The 18,362-nt window shown below is 39.1% G+C and overlaps 1 protein-coding gene across 2 annotated transcripts in view; it reads right to left on the bottom strand.

Annotated features, from left to right (window-relative positions):
- CTDSPL (CTD small phosphatase like) overlaps window positions 1–18,362 on the bottom strand; it is a 125,373-nt gene that overhangs the window by 21,221 nt on the left and 85,790 nt on the right. The window contains exons 3-5 of one of the 2 annotated variants that reach the window (XM_039525642.1): window positions 15,126–15,158; window positions 4,164–4,265; window positions 1,275–1,331 (exon numbers count right to left, since the gene is read on the bottom strand). In XM_039525642.1, the coding sequence (XP_039381576.1) occupies window positions 1,275–1,331; window positions 4,164–4,265; window positions 15,126–15,158 (192 nt within the window). The remainder of the gene's footprint in view (window positions 1–1,274; window positions 1,332–4,163; window positions 4,266–15,125; window positions 15,159–18,362) is intronic. The other variant, XM_039525643.1, reaches the window with a different exon arrangement.

Genomic DNA, 18,362 nt, shown 5'->3' with positions numbered 1-18,362 from the left:
GGAATATAAAAGCATGAATGCTTGGCATACAGCTTTAATTCTATTTTGCATAGTTTAGTGTTTTTACAATTTATAATCTGATTCTGTTGGTCTGTGCTTTTAGGGAATGATAAATGTCTTAGAAATAGGTGTTACCTGGACAGACAATGTTTGTAAATAAGACGTTAGATCACTTCATGCTTGGAGAAGCTTAGAATCCACAAGAGGAGTCAGAAATTGATATCAAAGTCCTGAGGAGAAGATTCTAGAAAGAGTTTTGAAGCAGTTAGAGGGACACTGGCAGTTAGACACAACTTTTCAGGTAGGCCATTAACCAGCCTGAGAAGATGAAAACCTCCATTTTGGCAACTAAAACTATCTATTTTTTGTATTAAAATATTCCCATATCTCTGACAATCCTTTAAAATTAAGAACTGACAGTAATAAATGAATAAAAACTAAAACTGAGGAAATATTCCAATACGCAGAAATCAAAGTTCAAAACACCAGGGCTACAATGTAATGCAGCGTGTCACCCAAAAAGCTTAAAGTGACTTTTTTCTGGAGTTATAACTGAACTGTATTAGTGCTATTACAGAATAACACACATTTACTCAAAGCAATGCCACATAAAACAAGAATGTGAGTTGCAATCCTGCTTCTTACAAGCTTCAGGTGTGTTGTGAGCAACTGACAAACCAGACAGCAGCTTTATTCTATGTAGAAGTGAGAACATATCCTTTGCACACAGTAATTCATCTTTTATTTTAGCCAAAGTTTGGCTCTATCAATTCCCTCTGGAATTAGTCATTCCAAAATACTTGCTAAATTTCAGTTTAAGGATATTATTGGTTACTGAATAATGTGCTTAAAGTCAGATTATTTTTAGCTTTTAAAATAAGCAGAAGAGTTAAATATAACTCATTTTTGATGTGTAAGTTCCTGTTTGTCAAAACACTGAGCAACTGTATGCAGTACAAAGTAAATATAATATAACTGCTGACAGAATCTGCAGAGGACCAAGACTGGCAGAGTATTAAATAAGATGAGGACACGGTCATACAGAGCGATCAGTACTGTGCATTAATTCAGCCAAATGCAAAGTTATACATCTAGGAACAGAGAATAAGGCCATTCCTACAGAACGGGGAACTACATCCTGGAAAAGAGTGACTCTCAAAAAATCAAGGGGTCAGAGTGCACAAGATATTGGCCTGTGACATACAAGTCCCTTCTGGCCTAAATCTCTACGAATCTATGAACAAATTAGAGCCCAATTTAACAGCAATGCTTACCTGATGTATGGTTCCATCAATTTCAACAGGAACAATGAAGTCAGCATTACTAATTGGCTAGAAAGAATGACAACAAAGTAAGATAAGTAAAAATTTCATAGAGCATAGATTGAATAATACACTTCACAGCAATTTTTCAATATGCCTAAACTCAGATTTTGCATAGGGCCTGGGATTGTTTTACATAAGGATGGTGAGAGAATGCAAAGTATGTCCCAGATTCAATAGTTTGATTTTAAAATATTTGTTTCTATTGTCTCATGATGGGGATTTGTCATTACACTACTGAATTACCATTTCTGATGATGCTCTCCCTCTCATTCTAAAACACCCTTCCCTTCCCTCATCCTTCAGGTGTTCACTCTGCTCAGATATGCTGAGGAAGTAAACAGGGAAAATTAGAAATATTCCCTCAGGAAGCTGTCTTAAAAAAGGAGCGCACGTGCGCGCACGCACACACACCTTATCTCTAGTTGCTGCTAAACACAAGCATCTGCAGCTATTTCATTGCAAAATTACTGTTATGTATTTTTAAAGTATATTAATGCCTTTTATGTAAAGTCTTTCATATTGAAGGACCTCAACGTATTTTTATGCTGTCACACACAACCTCCCCACTTAAAAGTAGCCAACTCCTGGGGTAGAATATTTGTGAAACAGAGCACATGACCACAGAGCATTTTAGTGAAGAATACCACAACTAAAGGAAACTGCAGGAGGAATTTAAGTAGTTAGAATTCAATTATTCAAACAGGTAGTTGGCTTGGACATACAGAAGTTGTTAACTCAACGCTTGTGAAAATTATCATGAGCTCTTTAGTGACCAGAAGCAGGCAAAGGTCTCATCTCAGATGAAAGGCAGCACAAAGCTCACCAGTACCACTGAGATGCACTGGAAAGAGTGCCAGCTACAGAATAACTACAGTCATTTACTTTAGCATTTGGTTTTCCCCTTACAGACTCCCACTGTCAACTATGAAAATGAATGCAAGGGAGCACGAAACCTTTTCAGTATGTGCAAACCTCTGCTCTGGACAAGGGATTTGTCAATTGTTTGATTGATCAAACGATTGATGTCAATTGTTGAGGAGATGATACACTCTTTCAAATGATTTTAAATTAATTGGCTAGAATAACCTGAAGAGATATACATTTTATTTTCACTAAGGAACCACAGAACTCACAATTTAGGGAGCATTCGGTTAACACTGATTTTTCACATTGTGGATTGATACTGATTTCCTGCTACTTTTGTGGATGCCGTGCATCCTTTCTTGAATATTCTTCATCCTGCCCGTGCCCCTCCCCCCTTGCTATTTTGGCCTCCCTCTGTAAATAATTTAATAGCTGTACAAAAAATGAGTATTTTTTCCTTTAAGAGCCCAAATGAGCTTCTTCTACCTTGATAGAACACTAAGAAAATTCCCCAAGTATAACTTCAGGAGTGACTACAAAAGTCAGGGATTTGGCACTGAAGTCTGTAACAGTTTATAAATCTATACAATCCTACAATTTCAGCCTGACTTTGTATCATGAGTGTATGCATAACCATATATCCATATAAGGTCTTTTTAAAGTCAACCAAGAAAAATTGTTTCCAGATTCAGACCACTAATGATGAACTATGGTTTACAACATCAAGTGTCTGGCAACTGAATATTTACTAGGATTAAAATAAAAGATTTATGTTTGTAATGAAAAATATAGTATAACCAAAATTAGAAGTACTACAAAGTTACTGGCACTTGCTCCTGGTAAGGAAACATACTAGTGGTGCTTAAAGATCTTCCTATAAAAGCAAGATGTTTTATAATGCCTCAGATTTGCAGAACATGAAGGATGATCTCATTTCTGAGCCAATTTGAAACGGTCACTGCTCCTGTTCTAATGCTACATCCTACATGAACAATAAACACACTCCAGGACAGAAATTTTTAAAGCTCTTCAAAATTTGCTTCAAAATGACTGACTCACCAGCAATAGCCGTACGCCACCCATCTTCCTGTAATGGAGGCGGAATACTTAATGTGCTGACTAGAGTAGAGATGGTGACAAACTTATTTACTTAACCTCATGACATTGGGAGCAATCTTTTCTGGCACAGAACGCAGTTTTTACAGGCACCAAGGATTTATTAATATAATATTCACAATCTCTTCTAGCATAATTATACACCCACCTAGCACACAGAGGCCATGAAATTCCATTTTCCACAGCTATGATTTCTAGACTCAACTGCAGCAGAATTTACATTTCAGAAAGTCAGTTTTTCAGGACAGCAAGTTCTACATATGTTAAATACTGAACCCTGCTGGAATATTTAGCTACTGAACTGACAGGACTGAGTGATCATTCAGTTAATGTCTTGTTTCTTGTTCCTTTCTCTTGCAACAAAAAGTATTCATTACTTTATCATTGGTCATTCTATCCTCCTTGTCCCTCACCACAACCAAAAAGAACAGGAAAATAATTGTAGGAACTGGACGATGGAACAGCTCCCAAAGGAGGCAGTGTATTTGTCGTCTCTGGAGAAGAGAGAGATTACACAAAAGATTTATCCGGAATGACAAACTAACTTTGAAAACTTTCTTGCAACAATGCATAGTGATGGAGAGAACTGAAAAGGCTCCTTTCAAGGTCTATCCTTTTGGGGGTGGGGGGAGGGGAACAAACAAAAAAAACAACAACATCCTAATAAGGAAATGGTCTATTGGGGCACCTTTTTTCTATGAAGAGCGGTCTATATGGAATCAAGAAAACGATCCAGTTACCAGAACATTCATGGGTGGCTTGTAAAACTAGTTAATATATTAAGAAGATTACTGTCTATATCATGTTCACTAACATTTATATGATCAAGTAGCAAAGACCACTTGAGAGTATATTTACCTTAAATGAACTGTGTACTAATGTTTCATCTAAATCAATGACCACACATTTCTTCCCATAGTCCAGTACTGTCAGTTCTGGCAGGAGGTATTTAGCTGGTGGCTAAAGAAAAAAACAGCACAATGAAAAATGTAAATTTCTGCACATTAACCAGAGATGCACACTCTCAGCACTACTCACTAGCAGTTAGGAACAGGAAGTCACATATGTATAAGTCATAAGGTTGAATAGGTTTTTTCCTGCCAGTTTACAATACACAGCTGGAAATGAAAGCTCTCATGCAATACACAAACTGCTTTCTGTATTTTTATTTCTTGAAAGAATATCAAATGTTTGGAGATGAATTTAAGCAATATAGATGAATGTAGCAAAACAATTTTGGTAGCTAAAGTCAGTGGTAGAAATAGGACACAATTAGTAAGACTCTTCACTGGCCTGCTTTTTCATGCCTCAGAATATGGGCTAGACAGCTGCAGTCTCATCTTGCTCTCCATTTCAGATCCAAAGCAGCAACTGGAAGCATAAACTTCTGGCCACAGCATGCAAGGATGACTGTGAAACTTACATAAATCAATGCTTCCATTTGCCACAATGCACACTGAGATGAAGTAACTGAATGGCAAACCCCAATTCTGAAGTCAAATGAGATTACAGTGATGGTCATTTCCAGAACAGGGCTCTGAACTACTTCTAGTCAAGTGCTGAATTAATGCTTTTGCATGGATTATATGTTCAGAATCACAAGAATAAAAATGAAAGTTCCATCAAACTTAGCTCTGTTATAGCCAGTGCCCATTACAAAGGTGGGGCTCAAAATATAATGGGGAGGCTCCACAAACTTCCTCCTGCAGCAGTCTATAAATGGTGCAATATCTTGGGAAACACAGACTTCAGCTGGGGGAGGAGAAGGTAGAGAGGCACAGTTTTGGGGCCCACTGCCTGACCCAGCATCCTGAGTTGCAACATTCATTGTATTCTTCTTTGACTTTGGTGCCAGGTGTCATCATTTACCACAGCAGCACTATGAAGGAACTTGAAGGGGAGGATGCATCTTTTGGATGCTTAAAGAAGCTGAGATACTGCTATGATGCCACACTCTTAATGGCGTCTTTAGTGTTTAAACAAATGGGTTAGTTCTGAATGGGAGGGAAAATTGGGGTTGGGTATAAAATGAGATGTTCAATATGGATAGGAAATTAAATATTTTAATGGGTTAAAGCCCATGGGTAGGGAGTTAAAAACAATATTGAAATCACAATAGGATGGGGGGAGGGGGGATGCCACCAGTGCCAGTGTTTTAACTTTCCTCTCCTTTTGCATATACTTTGTCTATCTAGATCAGGGATCGACAACCTTTCAGCAGTGGTGTGCCGAGTCTTCATTTATTCACTCTAAGTTAAGGTTTCGGGTGCCAGTCATACATTTTAACATTTTTAGAAGGTCTCTTTCTATAAGTCTAGAATATATAATTAAACTATCGTTGTATGTAAAGTAAATAAGGTTTTTAAAATGTTTAAGAATCTTCATTTAAAATTAAAATGCAAAGCCCCCCGGACCGGTGGCCAGGAACCGGGCAGCGTGAGTGCCACTGAAAATCAGCTCGCGTGCCACCTTCGGCACGCATGCCATAGGGTGCCTACCCCTGATCTAGATTGTAAGTTTATGGGACAGGGACAGTCTTTTTGTTCATGTTGGTAAAGCACCTAGCACAATGAAATTCTGGTCTATTACTAGGGCTCCAAAGCTCTCTGGCAATACTAAGTAAATAGTCTTTTATGGAGGTAGCCTCAGAAACCTAGGAAGCCACCATATTGCACACTAGAATAGGCTGGCTATCTGAATGAGATTACATCTCTGTGCACTATAATAAAAAGAGTAAAGTATTCTGTATGAATCACTGCTTTATTTCTGGTGTTTGTCAGAGTGTGGCAAAATATTTTCCATAATTTTTAAAATATTGTTTATAACCATCAATTAGAAATATGAAAAATAATTCTATTTTCTTACCACATTTTATTTCTATTAGAGCATTTCTCATATATGTAGGAAAAAGGTTCCCAAGCTCACAAAGAGCCCACGCTAAATTTACCAATGGACAAATGAAAAATAATTCCCAAGCTAGGCTATGCAATTTTAAGTCATGAAGTCAAACACTTAAGTGCAACCTCTGTAAGAAGCCCAAATTCTGAAAAATGTGTGCAAATTCTCCCCAGTAAATTTTAGTTTTAATTCATTAACTAAGTGTTCTTAAAAGAAATACTTTTCAGATTTAAATAATATGACAATCTTCAGCTACTTTATGTATCCTGGGTAGGATTTTCAAAAGTCCTCAGTGTTGATCTAACTCTGATTCTATGGAAATCAATGACAGTTTCTTGATATATCAAAATTGAAAACCACTTAATCATCTACTAATCTCTTATTTTCTTTGTAATTCTATTTGATCCTTAGATTAGTGCTGAGTGAAACCATGATAAAGCATTGCATTGCAGCTGATAAGGCCCGCACAGCATGTGGGCTGTCAGACTAGATGTTATACATCGGATTTGACAATCCCCAAACACAAGGACGACAGTTAAGCATATAGTAAAACGTTACTTTACTGCTGGGGATATATGTATTATTTGTATGACAGAAACACCCAGAGGCTAAGCCAGGACCCAAGGTTACTAGGCACTGTACAAACACAGAATGACAGTCCTTACTCCAAACAGCTTACAATCTAAATAGACAAGACAGGGAAGGAAAAAGTATTATCCCCATTTTACAAATGGGGAACTGAGGCGCAGAGATTCAGTATCTTAGCTACAAGACCATCCTGCCTCTCAAAGTAGTACATTTTTTCATTTTAAGGAATGTTAGTATATTTTTTTCATTTAACAGTAGCACTATGTGTATAAGCAGTTCAAAGTGCATCACCATAGGACTGGAAGGGACCTCAAGAGGTCATCTAGTCCAGTCCCCTGCACTCATGGCAGGACTAAGTATTATCTAGACCATCCCTGACAGGAGTTTGTCTAACCTGCTTTTAAAAATCTCCAATGATGGAGATTCCATAACCTCCCTAGGCAATTTATTCCAGTGCTTAATCACCCTGAGAGTTAGGAAGTGTCATAAGCAGATAGTTAAGGGTTAAAGTCTCTTTTACCTGTAAAGGGTTAACAAGCTCAGTAACCTGATGAACACCTGACCACAGGACCAATCAAGGGACAAGATAGTTTCAAATCTCTGTGGAGGGAAGTCTTTGTCTGTGTCCTTTGTTTGATTTGCTGTTCTCTCTTTGGATTTAAGAGAGGCCAGACATATTCTTCAAGTTCTCCAAAGTTTCCTGAAGTATTTTCTTCTATTCAGTATAGTGAGTATTAGAAAGGAGAATTAGTCTTATAATTAATTTCTGCATTTGCAATTGTGTGTTTGCTGAAGAAATATCTTTATTTCTGTTTGCTGTTACTTTGATTATTCTGAGAAAGGAGGGGGGGGGGAAGCCTCTCCAGGCTTCTAAGTTAGACCCTGTATTTTTGCATCCTGGTAATACAGAGATAGTGTACTTTTTTCTTTCTTTAATAAAATCTTTTCTTTTTAGAACTTGATTGATTCCCTTGTTTGGATTTTCAGGGGAAGGGAAGGGGGGAAAGTGAATCCCTCTTTGTTTGATTCAAGGAGTTTGAATCAAGGTATCTCTCCCAAGGACAAGGGGAAGGGGAAGAAGGTGGGGGGAATGGATTATTTCCCTGTGTGTTAAGGTCCAAGGAAGTTGGGATCTGTGTTCCCCAGGGAAAGTTTGGGGGAACAGGGAGTGTACTAGACACTGGAATTTCTAGTTGGTGGCAGCGTTTACCAGATCTAAACTAGGATTTAAGTTTAGAGGAGTCCATGCAGGTCCCCATCTTGTGAACGCTAAAGTTCAAAGTGGGGAATAAACCTATGACAGGAAGTTTTTCCTGATGTCCAACCAAAACCTCCCTTGCTGCAATTTGAGCCCATTGCTTCTTGTCCCATACTCAGTGGTTAAGAACAACAATTTTTCTCCCTTCTCCTTGTAACAACCTTGGTTACGAGGTTACACGGTAACATTAACTACATAGCAATTTCTTCTGCTACATGAAGAGTGTTTTTACTAACAGTGTAAAGGATCCAAAAGCACCATTAAGATATAAATAACATGATGCCACCATCAAGTGTTCCATTATACATGAAACAGGATCTAATTTTTTAATATATTTTTTAAGATAGGTAGATAGAGAGACAGAGAGACAGATAGCGCTATCTATCTATAGAGGACCACCAGGAAAAAAAGTCATGAAAAGAATGCACTGTGTTTTTTTCAAAATTAAATATCTTAGGAAAAATATATGCTAATAGCATTCCCTGACCCTTAGTAATGAGTAGTACTGAATGAATATATTATTCAGGTGGAATTTGGAACAACTGAGGTAACTACTGCAGACTAAAAACAAACCAGGGATTGTTACAAAGACTGACATTACTATGTATGGCGCATTAGTGGCATGATAAAAAAATCCAGGACAAGACTGGCTGTACAATATGCATTATCACCCAGAAACAATAACTGCTCCCTGGCAGCTGATCAAACCAAAACCAGGAAGGGAATGAACATCTCTGAAAATATTACAGGACTCAAGGGCCTTAGACTGAAAGAAGCCAACTGCCTTTGACTCTGAGCCAAGTAGTATTATATTCCCTTCTCTCTCCATTTGAAGCTTTGCTTTCACTAAGCAGCAGTTATGAAGGGAACTAGTGCATCTCCATCCTTCTCTTTCCATTCAGTATAGTCACATACCTGGTTAACATCCAGAAATCTCCTGCTACCTGGAGTTTTGCCTTAACTCAAGATTCGCTACACACAAATCTGAGACTAAGCTTTCCCAAAGTTTGCCTTTATCTAGGGTTTTCCTTGAAGGATCCCCTCTGTCTCAGCCCCTAGTTTCCTCTTCAGAGAAAGACTCCGGCCTCTCCTGTTCCCTGGTTGATGTTAATTGGAACCAACTTGCTAGTATGATGCAGCAGTAGATATACTATATCTTCAGAGTTCCAGCATCTGAGTGAATAGTGACTCAATAAAAGTGTTGCATTCTCAGACAGGGTCCTAGGACTTGCCATTTAGGTCCCTGCCACAAGGCATAATTAATCTGATCCTGCCTGAAAAGTAGAATACCTAAAGGGACCGCATGCTAAACACCAAACATTCTCAATAGTTTGCATGTCTGAAGATCAGAAGAAACGAGCAACTGGCTTTTGGTTCCTAGTTCATTAGTTCTTCACATGCAATGCCATTTCTATGCGGACATCTAGCATGCGAAGGCTTTTCTCTCCTGCAGATCTGAAGGGGCATGGAAAATATGAATTACGAAGGAAAAGGTTTCACAATTCATGTGGAAACTAAATATCTTGAGTAGGAATTTAGTGTAAGGGTGACACCTAGGTGGTTTAAGAAATGTAAGGGATGTGTATATCTGACAGTAACTCATTTATGCTGACATCCAAGCCTTCTAACTGGAGCACTTTCTACCCAATTGTAGTAAAGCTTATATCAAGGAATAGGGAACGTTAATTTCTGTAGTATCAATTTTTAAATCCATTCCAATAGATCTACATGAAAACACTGGAGAAATTGCCTAGAAAAGTCATAATTAGTAGATATTTCATAGTTAGTCAAAGAAGGTAAAATATTTATGGTGATTAAAATGAGATCTCAAGCTCTTTACCTGTTTTTTTTTTAATTTTAAATCAAGCTTTTTAGTCATTAGAAAGTGTAACAAACAGTCACCATTAATAAAATCAACAGTGATTCACACACTTACTACACAGCAATATCTGAAATACTGCAGTATTTCCCTAGAACAAAGTAGAAAAATAACTGGGTCTCAGACATCACTGAGTGGACACTGTGGATCAAATGTTGACTTTTTAAATATAAGCACCACAAGTACTTGCTGAGCCTTTTGTTTAGTCAAGATGAAAACTTTATGCATATTACAGTAGACATTGCGTCTTTAGAAGTTATTAAACTAGTCACCGTTCAGGGCTTATGCATTCATCTCAGGTTTCCATGCTGTTAATTAGCATAACAGCCTTCAAAAAGCAATGATTGATCAAAAGTCTCTCAAGTGAGTTGAAGAAATACTACATTCTTTGACAGAGTACGCAGGAATTCTGGTTTTCTATTTGAAGTGACAACAAATGACACTTTTCAGGAATTCACTATATAAAGCAACAACTAAGCCTCCAAAGCCTCCACAAAATGACGAGGTTAAAAGTGAAAGTCAATGGAATTCACATCTTGTTAAGCTAAGTGTTGTAAGTAAGACACTAGAAGTAATTCTTTCACTCTATTCTGCACTGATAAGGTCTCACTCAGTGGGAGTACTGTGTTCAGTTCTAGGCTTCACATCTCAGGAAAGATGTGGACAAATTGGAGACAGTCAAGAGGAGAGCAACAAAAATGAAAACATGACCTAGGAGGAAAGATTGAAAAAATTGGGTTTGTTTAGTCTGGAAAAGAGAAGACCGAGGAGGGATGTGACAAGAAAGATCTTGGCGTCATTGTGGATAGTTCTCTGAAAACATCCACTCAATGTGCAGTGACAGTCAAAAAAGCTAACAATGTTGGGAATCATTAGGCAACGGATAGATAAGAAAGAAAATATCAATGCCTCTACATCAGCGGTTCTCAAACTGTGGGACGGGACCCCAAAGTGAGTCACGATCCCATTGTAATGGGGTTGCCAGGGCTGGCATTAGACTTGCTGGAGCCCAGGGCTGAAGCCCAAGCCCCATGATCCCGGGCCAAAGCTCGAGACCCATGGCCTGGGGCCGAAGCCCAAGGACTTCAGCGTTGGGTGATAGGGCTCGGTTTTGGCTTTGGCCCCCCTGCCCGGGGTGGTGTGGCTCGGGAGGGCTCAGGCTTCTGTCCCCTTCTCTTGGGATCATGTAGTCATTTTTGTTGTCAGAAGGGAGCCACGGTGCAATGAGGTTTGAGAACCTCTGCTCTATATAAATTGATGGTACACCCACATCTTGTCACCCCAGCTCAAAAAAGATATATTAGAATTGGAAAAGGTACAGAGAAGGGCAACAAAACGTTTAGGTGTATGGAACAGCTTCTGTATGAGGAGAGATTAAAAAGACAGACTTTTCAGCTTGTAAAAGAGCCGACTAAGGGGGGATACGATAGAGGTCTATAAAATCATGACTGGTGTGGAGAAAGTAAATAAGAAAGTGCTATTTACCCCCTTCACATAATACATGAACCAGGGGCCACCAAATGAAATTAATATGCACCATATTTTAAACAAACCAAAGGAAGTACTTCTTCACACAATGCACAGTCAACCTGTGGAACTCTTTGCCTGGGGATGTTGTGAAGGTCAAAAGTATAACACAGTTAATAAAAGAACTAGATAAGTTCATGGAGGATCGGTCCACCAATGTTTATATTTGGAATGAGTGTACCGAATGAGTTCATAGCCGCCAGTTAACAGCCAAGCTTTATTGCATTCCTCTGTCATTTGCAGTGTTGTGGTTATATTTTACTAATAGTAATATCTCATCTTAAACTGTTAATGCTTTATTCCATTTACAGCTGGGTGCCATGCTTTGACATGGTAAGACAACTACAGCACTGGTTTCTAGCTATAGTGGTTGTCAGTGCTGCTGAAATGATGAGAACTGAAGTTGGAAGGGATGGGAAAGCAAGATAGTTGTCATAAACAGTTAGTTAAGGGTTAAGGCCTCTTTTACCTGTAAAGGGTTAACTGTTTGCCTTCAGGGTATCCCTCCCTTCTAGCCTGCATTCCTGCTGTAGGAGAAACGCTCTCAATGGCTCCTGGTTCTTAAAAATCCGTCACCGCTGCTCACCATGTCATAGGTCTTCTCCCCCACTTGGAGCTTTTGGGTTCCAAGATGGGGACCTGCATGGGCTCCTCTAAACTAATCTTAGTCTAGATCCGGTTCTGCTGCCACCAGTTAAGTTTAAAGTGGGTAACACACTGACTGTCCCCCAAACTTCCCCTGGGGAACCCAGATTCAAACCCCTTGAATCTCACCAGAGAGAGAGAGAAACAGCCAGTTCCCCTCCCCCCCTTCCCTCTCTCCAGCCTGCTCCGGAGAGATACACACCGAGTCAAATCCTTGACTCAACACAAAGAGGGACTCCCCTCCCCCTCCCCTTCCCTTGAAAATGCAAACAAGAGAAGAATCAATCAAGTCCTAAAAAGAAAAGAGTTTATTAAAAGAACAAAAAGAAAGTACACTATCTCTGTAATACCAGGATGGAACAATACACAGAGTCTAACCTAGAAACCTGGAGATAATTGAAATAAAGAGATTCCTTCAGCAAACACACGACTGAATAGATGAAAAATACTGCAGAAACCTGGGAGGACTTGATTAAGATCTGGACTCCTTTAGCTCCAGAGAGAGACTCTCAAAAAAAAAAACACACAAAAAAAAAAAACTTCCCAGAGATTTGAAATTATCTTGTCCCTGATTGGTCCTCTGGTCAGGTGTTCATCAGGTACTGCTTGTTAACCCTTTACAGGTAAAAGAGACCTTAACCCTTAACTAACTGTTCTTGAAATGTGAAAAATCTCGTTGGTTACATACTTAGTAGTATCTGTAATAGTGCATGTGTTTTTTTAATGTTTATTTTAAAGTTCTAGGAGGAAATCACCGCCAGTGTGGGTCCACCACTGTCTGCAATTTGGGGGGCGTGTCATAAACAGTTAGTTAAGGGTTAAGGTCTCTTTTACCTGTAAAGGGTTAACAAGCAGTACCTGATGAACACCTGACCAGAGGACCAATCAGGGACAAGATAATTTCAAATCTCTGTGGAGGGAAGCTTTTTTTTCCTGTGTTCTTTGTTTTGAGGAGAGTCTCTCTTGGGAGCTAAGGGAGTCCAGACATCTTAATCAAGTCCTCCCAGGTTTCTGCAGTATTTTTCTTCTATTCAGTCTAGTGAGTATTAGAAAGGCGTACTAGTATTATAAGTTTATTTCTACATTTGCAATTGTGTGTTTTGCTGAAGGAATCTCTTTATTTCTATTGCTGTTACTTTGCTTTTACTGAGAAAGAAAGGGGGAGGGGGAATTCTCTCCAGGTTTATAGGTTAGACTCTGTGTATTGTTCCATCCTGGTATTACAGAGATAGTGTACTTTCTTTTTGTTCTTTTAATAAACTCTTTTCTTTTTAGGACTTGATTGATTCTTCTCTTGTTTGCATTTTCAAGGGAAGGGGAGGGGGGAGGTGAGTCCCTCTTTGTGTTGAGTCAAGGATTTGACTCGGTGTGTATCTCTCCGGAGCAGGCTGGAGAGAGGGAAGGGGGGGGAGGGGAACTGGCTGTTTCTCTCTCTCTGGTGAGATTCAAGGGGTTTGAATCTGGGTTCCCCAGGGGAAGTTTGGGGGACAGGCAGTGTGTTACCCACTTTAAACTTAACTGGTGGCAGCAGAACCGGATCTAGACTAAGATTAGTTTAGAGGAGCCCATGCAGGTCCCCATCTTGGAACCCAAAAGCTCCAAGTGGGGGAGAAGACCTATGACAATAGTAATCTAGTAGTGAATGTTGCACGCCACTAAAAGTTGATATTTTCAGGTTTCTAGTGATATACACCTTTGGCTTCTAGCCCTGATGATCTGAGAGATATCAAGTTTTAAAACTGTCACTGGTCCTTCAGGGCAATGCTTTTTTGGCACTGGTCCAGGACTACCAAATAGGAAGCAACGGTCCGGGAACAAGTATAATTTCCAACAATTTTCATCTCCAAGGAAAAATGGTGATTAAAAGAAGAGATCTGTGTGGCTGAAATACTAATCTCAACACTATTAAGCTGCAGCATTAACGGGGTCCAAAAAGACATTGGTTTCAATGTTGGGCCTTAAGGAGCTGGGGGGTATAAAAGAAAAATAGGGGAATTGTCAGAGAAATAGTCCGATCTTCAGAGATTTAGGACACCTTCAGGAGGGGGAATATATCAGTGCCCTCACAGACTTGCACTGACATTGCTTTAAGAACTTTGCTCTGGCAAATCTCAATAAGGTACTGTAAATGGTGAAGGAGTATTGGCACATACAGTGCTGAAAAGTATATCTGCAATTTAAAAAACATTAAAAAATACCCCAAGTCCATATTAAAGTAGTCTGAGAATTATCAATTCTTTGGCAAAACAGCTTAAGTCTGAACAACTTTTAAAATCCCTAGGTCAAAGAGCGTCAAATGTTTTTATTTGGTTTTGAGTAACTCCAACCTGACAACTTGTATTCCAAGTTTGAACCAGGTGACATAAACAGAGCTACTAAGCCCAGAAAACTATGATTCATAACAAAACCACCTTAAACAACTACAGTAGCATGACTCGGGTTGCTGTAATACGCTTTGAGTAGCTTGCAGCAAGAAAACTAAAGCCTCATTTTACAGAATCTAATCTCCAATAGACGAGCTTAAATAATTGGGGCATGTGGAAATAGAAGAAGTAAAGTTCATAGAATCATAGGGTTAGAAGGGACCACAAGGGTCATGTAGTTTAACCCCCTGCCAAGATACAGGATTTGTTGACTCAGATCCCTGCCCATTTAGTACCAGTGAGTTGCCTTTTGTCCCCAATATGACTGTTAAATAACTTCAGTGTGTTGGCTTTTGAGTACCTCTTTATACATTTTCACAGTGACAAAAATCAGAGTTAAGTTACATGATGGATAAATGCAGATGACAGCTTTACAGAGCTGGACTGTCCTTTTGTTCCTATTAATTAGTTTTATCTGTATACCTTATAGGCACATTAAGATAATTTACCTCACAACTTTATACAACCTTACAGATTAGAAAACAAAAAAAAGTCTTATAACATGCAACACAGAGCAGATCCAGTCAACTCCAATATAATATAAAATGAACCAAAGCAAAAACTATGAAAATTATTAAAATAAAAGGGATAAAAATACATACACTTGGTATGGGAATGACCTGCATCTGGTCACCCTGAAGGAAAAGAAAAAAAAATATCATTGTAAGGGCTTTTGAAAGGGTAGAACAGAAAGATCTGAGACATTAAATTTGGCACTCAAACATTTTAACAAAAAAGCTCCAAGTATTCAAGAACTCAACAAAAAATAATCAAACAGGTCCTTGCATTTTAGCTGCTAAAATGATTGGTTAGTATAACACAGCATTAGTGATTGTTTTAGACCATAAACTGATAAATCCCATGCTTTAATTAATAAGAGGAAATAGGAAAATGTATCCACGTTCATGTCAAGATTTCCTTTCTTCAAATAATAAAGTCCACAGATTAGTTACAATGAGTACACCAGTCTGATTGAAGCTTCTGGGCAGGACAGACTTGTCAGTCACTGGCAGCAGTGGAATACCCTGCCTCCTGAATTTCCCTCCAGCTGAGGTGACTTTCAGAACAAGGTTCATTCAAAACAACTTTCCTAAATTACAGATTGTGTTAAATATAGTTTAAGGAACAAGAATTTCTCCTACTGCAGAGCATGGTAAATTTCACCTCACAAACCTACACTCTTGGGTGTCAATTTCCATCTCTATTCTAGATGCGCCATCTGTCTCCAGGATGATCCAGATGTGTGCGGACCTGATTGCTTGAAGAAAGGAAATTTTCAGGTAGCATAAATAAAAATTTTCTTATTCTTCTTTGCCCTAAGGCCCATAGATTGGTTACAATGAGATTTTCATAGCAATGTGTATCCAGGGTGGGAAGCAGGATCATCGTTTAAATATGGACAGCCAAAATGAAATAGATTATATATAAATATTTCTTCTATCATCCCTTGGGCATTAAGGCATGGAGAATACTTCTGCTAAAAGAAGGAAATGGCATAATGACCAATAGGCAGAATTTGGTGAAGTAGGCCTCCTAGCAGATCTCAGTTACAGGAGACATGACTACTTTGCCCTGAAACTGTCAGTGCTCCTAAGGATTGGACTACAATGCCTAACCAAAGGAGGAATATTTCTTGAATGCCATGACAGTTCTGAGGACTACCTGTCTTAATTAAAAGTACAATGCTAGATCTCAGAGAAAGCTCTAAATTTCAAATAACTCATCTGATTGAATATGTAAGCCTTTGGGAGCCCTACCCTAGTTGGTAGGAAGTATACCACCACTTACTTCTCAGGTTCAATCTGGGTAATGCTGTAAGGAGCAGAATGAGTTTCCAAGGTTGTCCTCTATGACTGTGCAGGGTTGGAATAAGGTTGACGCCCCAAAGATGCATTTAATGTTGGAAGCTGTGTACAAAACTTCCTTGCCTGTAACATGTTGAGAACATTGCACTACACACACTTGACCTTTTTGCTTGGGCACTTTTATACGTCACAATAAAGTCATACTAGGGGAACTCAAGGCTATGTTTCACTGGTTGAATGTGGTAGTTAAAACTATGAACTTTGCATCAGTAGAATCAGTTCTATTTCTTGACTTCTGTTCTGGGATCCTTGAGAGCAGCAATTACTTCATCCAGGTATTCATTTTAAATCTGTCTGGGCCAAGATAGAGGATTGGTCTCACAATAGCAGATCCCCTCTGAGACAGAGACATCCCAAAAGCCAATGCTAGGTTAATCAATTCTGAGAGCCATAGCTTCTTCAGCCAGAAGTACAAAACAGAATCATAACTACACCCTAGCTCCTATTTTTTTGTAAAGCGTGGAAAGATCTATAGCATGAACCCTACCCAACTTTGCACGAAGACCTCACTGAGTCCAGACTGCAAGTTACTTTATTTACTGGTTCCAGATGCAAAGAGATCAATCACCAGCCCAACAGACTGACTCATGCTGATTAAGATATTTCTGGATGCAACCACAACTTTGCTAAACTGACTTCTGCCATGTAAATCTTGGGGTTTCATCTCCTTGGAGAGCAGTGCACAGAGATAAGAAACGTTGCTCCCCCCAGCACAGGAGAATTTCTCTTGGGCATGGGGCTGATCATGTTCTTCATAGTTATTCTTAAAACTCTATCAGACATGTTGACTGTCACAAGAACAGGTCTGTTATCCATTGAATACGCAGTGCTCTGAGACCTCAATGAATCACTGTGTTCCACCTCTTTTTCATTCCCTGATCTGAATCAGGAAAAGCCCTGGAAAAAAAAAATCTGATTTGCTGCATTCGTCACCTATCGAAGCAGAGAATGTACAACTGGAGCAAGAACTCTGCCAATTAATGAGATTGGTGAGGTGCAGAGGGGTATACCAATTGTGTATTATGTGAACTGTGCATCACTTAAGCATGCCTGTGTATTAGATCACAATTCCTAATAGGCTCCAATAAGAATTGATTTTTTGTTTATGACACCACTTGTTTTTCATTACGACCATCTTCATAGTCTGTTAATCTTCCTCTCACATGAGCCCTTGTATCGCACAGTATTCATCCTCGGCCCAGGGCTATGACTGACTCTCCTGGAATCATGTATCTTGAATTCAGGACAAAACACAGACACACCAGGCAGCCCATGTATCACTGTGTGTGTGTTTCAGGTTATTCCTCAACACTCTATATTATAGCCAGCTTCTGGAGGGAGGAGGTGAAGGCGAGGCCAGGCACGGCAATCTACAATGGCAGCTGGGATCAAAAAAGCAACACTTTCCCACTTTTTCAGGTGTGGCAGGAAATCTCTATCCTTCTAACACACCTTCATAGGGCGCAGGAGAACAGATATACAGCCACAGCTTGTCTAGGGCAACTGCAGACTTCTTAAGTGTAGTTTCACAATACTGAGTACTTTTTTGCCTGTTTTTTTTTTAAATATATGTTTTACTACTCAATTTTTTAGCTCTGATTTGGATTGCTGGCCTTCCTCCACTAAGGAATAAGAATTCCCTTTGAGGGATTGCCTTGAGGAATCAGCACATATTTAACATTTTTACCTATGACCTGGAAGAAAACATCAAATCATCACTGATAAGGTTTATAGATGACACAAAATCGGGGGAGTATACTGAAGAGAAGTCGCTGATTCAGAGCAATCTGGATTGCTTGGTAAACTGGGTGCAAGCAAACCATATGCATTTTAATATGATTAAGTGTAAATGTAGAAACAAAGAATGCAGGCTATAGTTACAGGATGGGGAACTATCATAAAAAGCAATGATTCTAAAAAAAGATTTGGGGGTCAAGGTGGATAAGTCAGCTGAACATGAGCTCCTAGTACAAT

The sequence above is a fragment of the Mauremys reevesii genome, linkage group 2, assembly GCF_016161935.1.
Source record: "Mauremys reevesii isolate NIE-2019 linkage group 2, ASM1616193v1, whole genome shotgun sequence".
In the NCBI taxonomy this organism is placed as follows: domain Eukaryota; kingdom Metazoa; phylum Chordata; order Testudines; family Geoemydidae; genus Mauremys; species Mauremys reevesii.
Note: the sequence above shows the minus strand (reverse complement) of the source record. Positions and strands in the feature narration are given on the sequence as shown.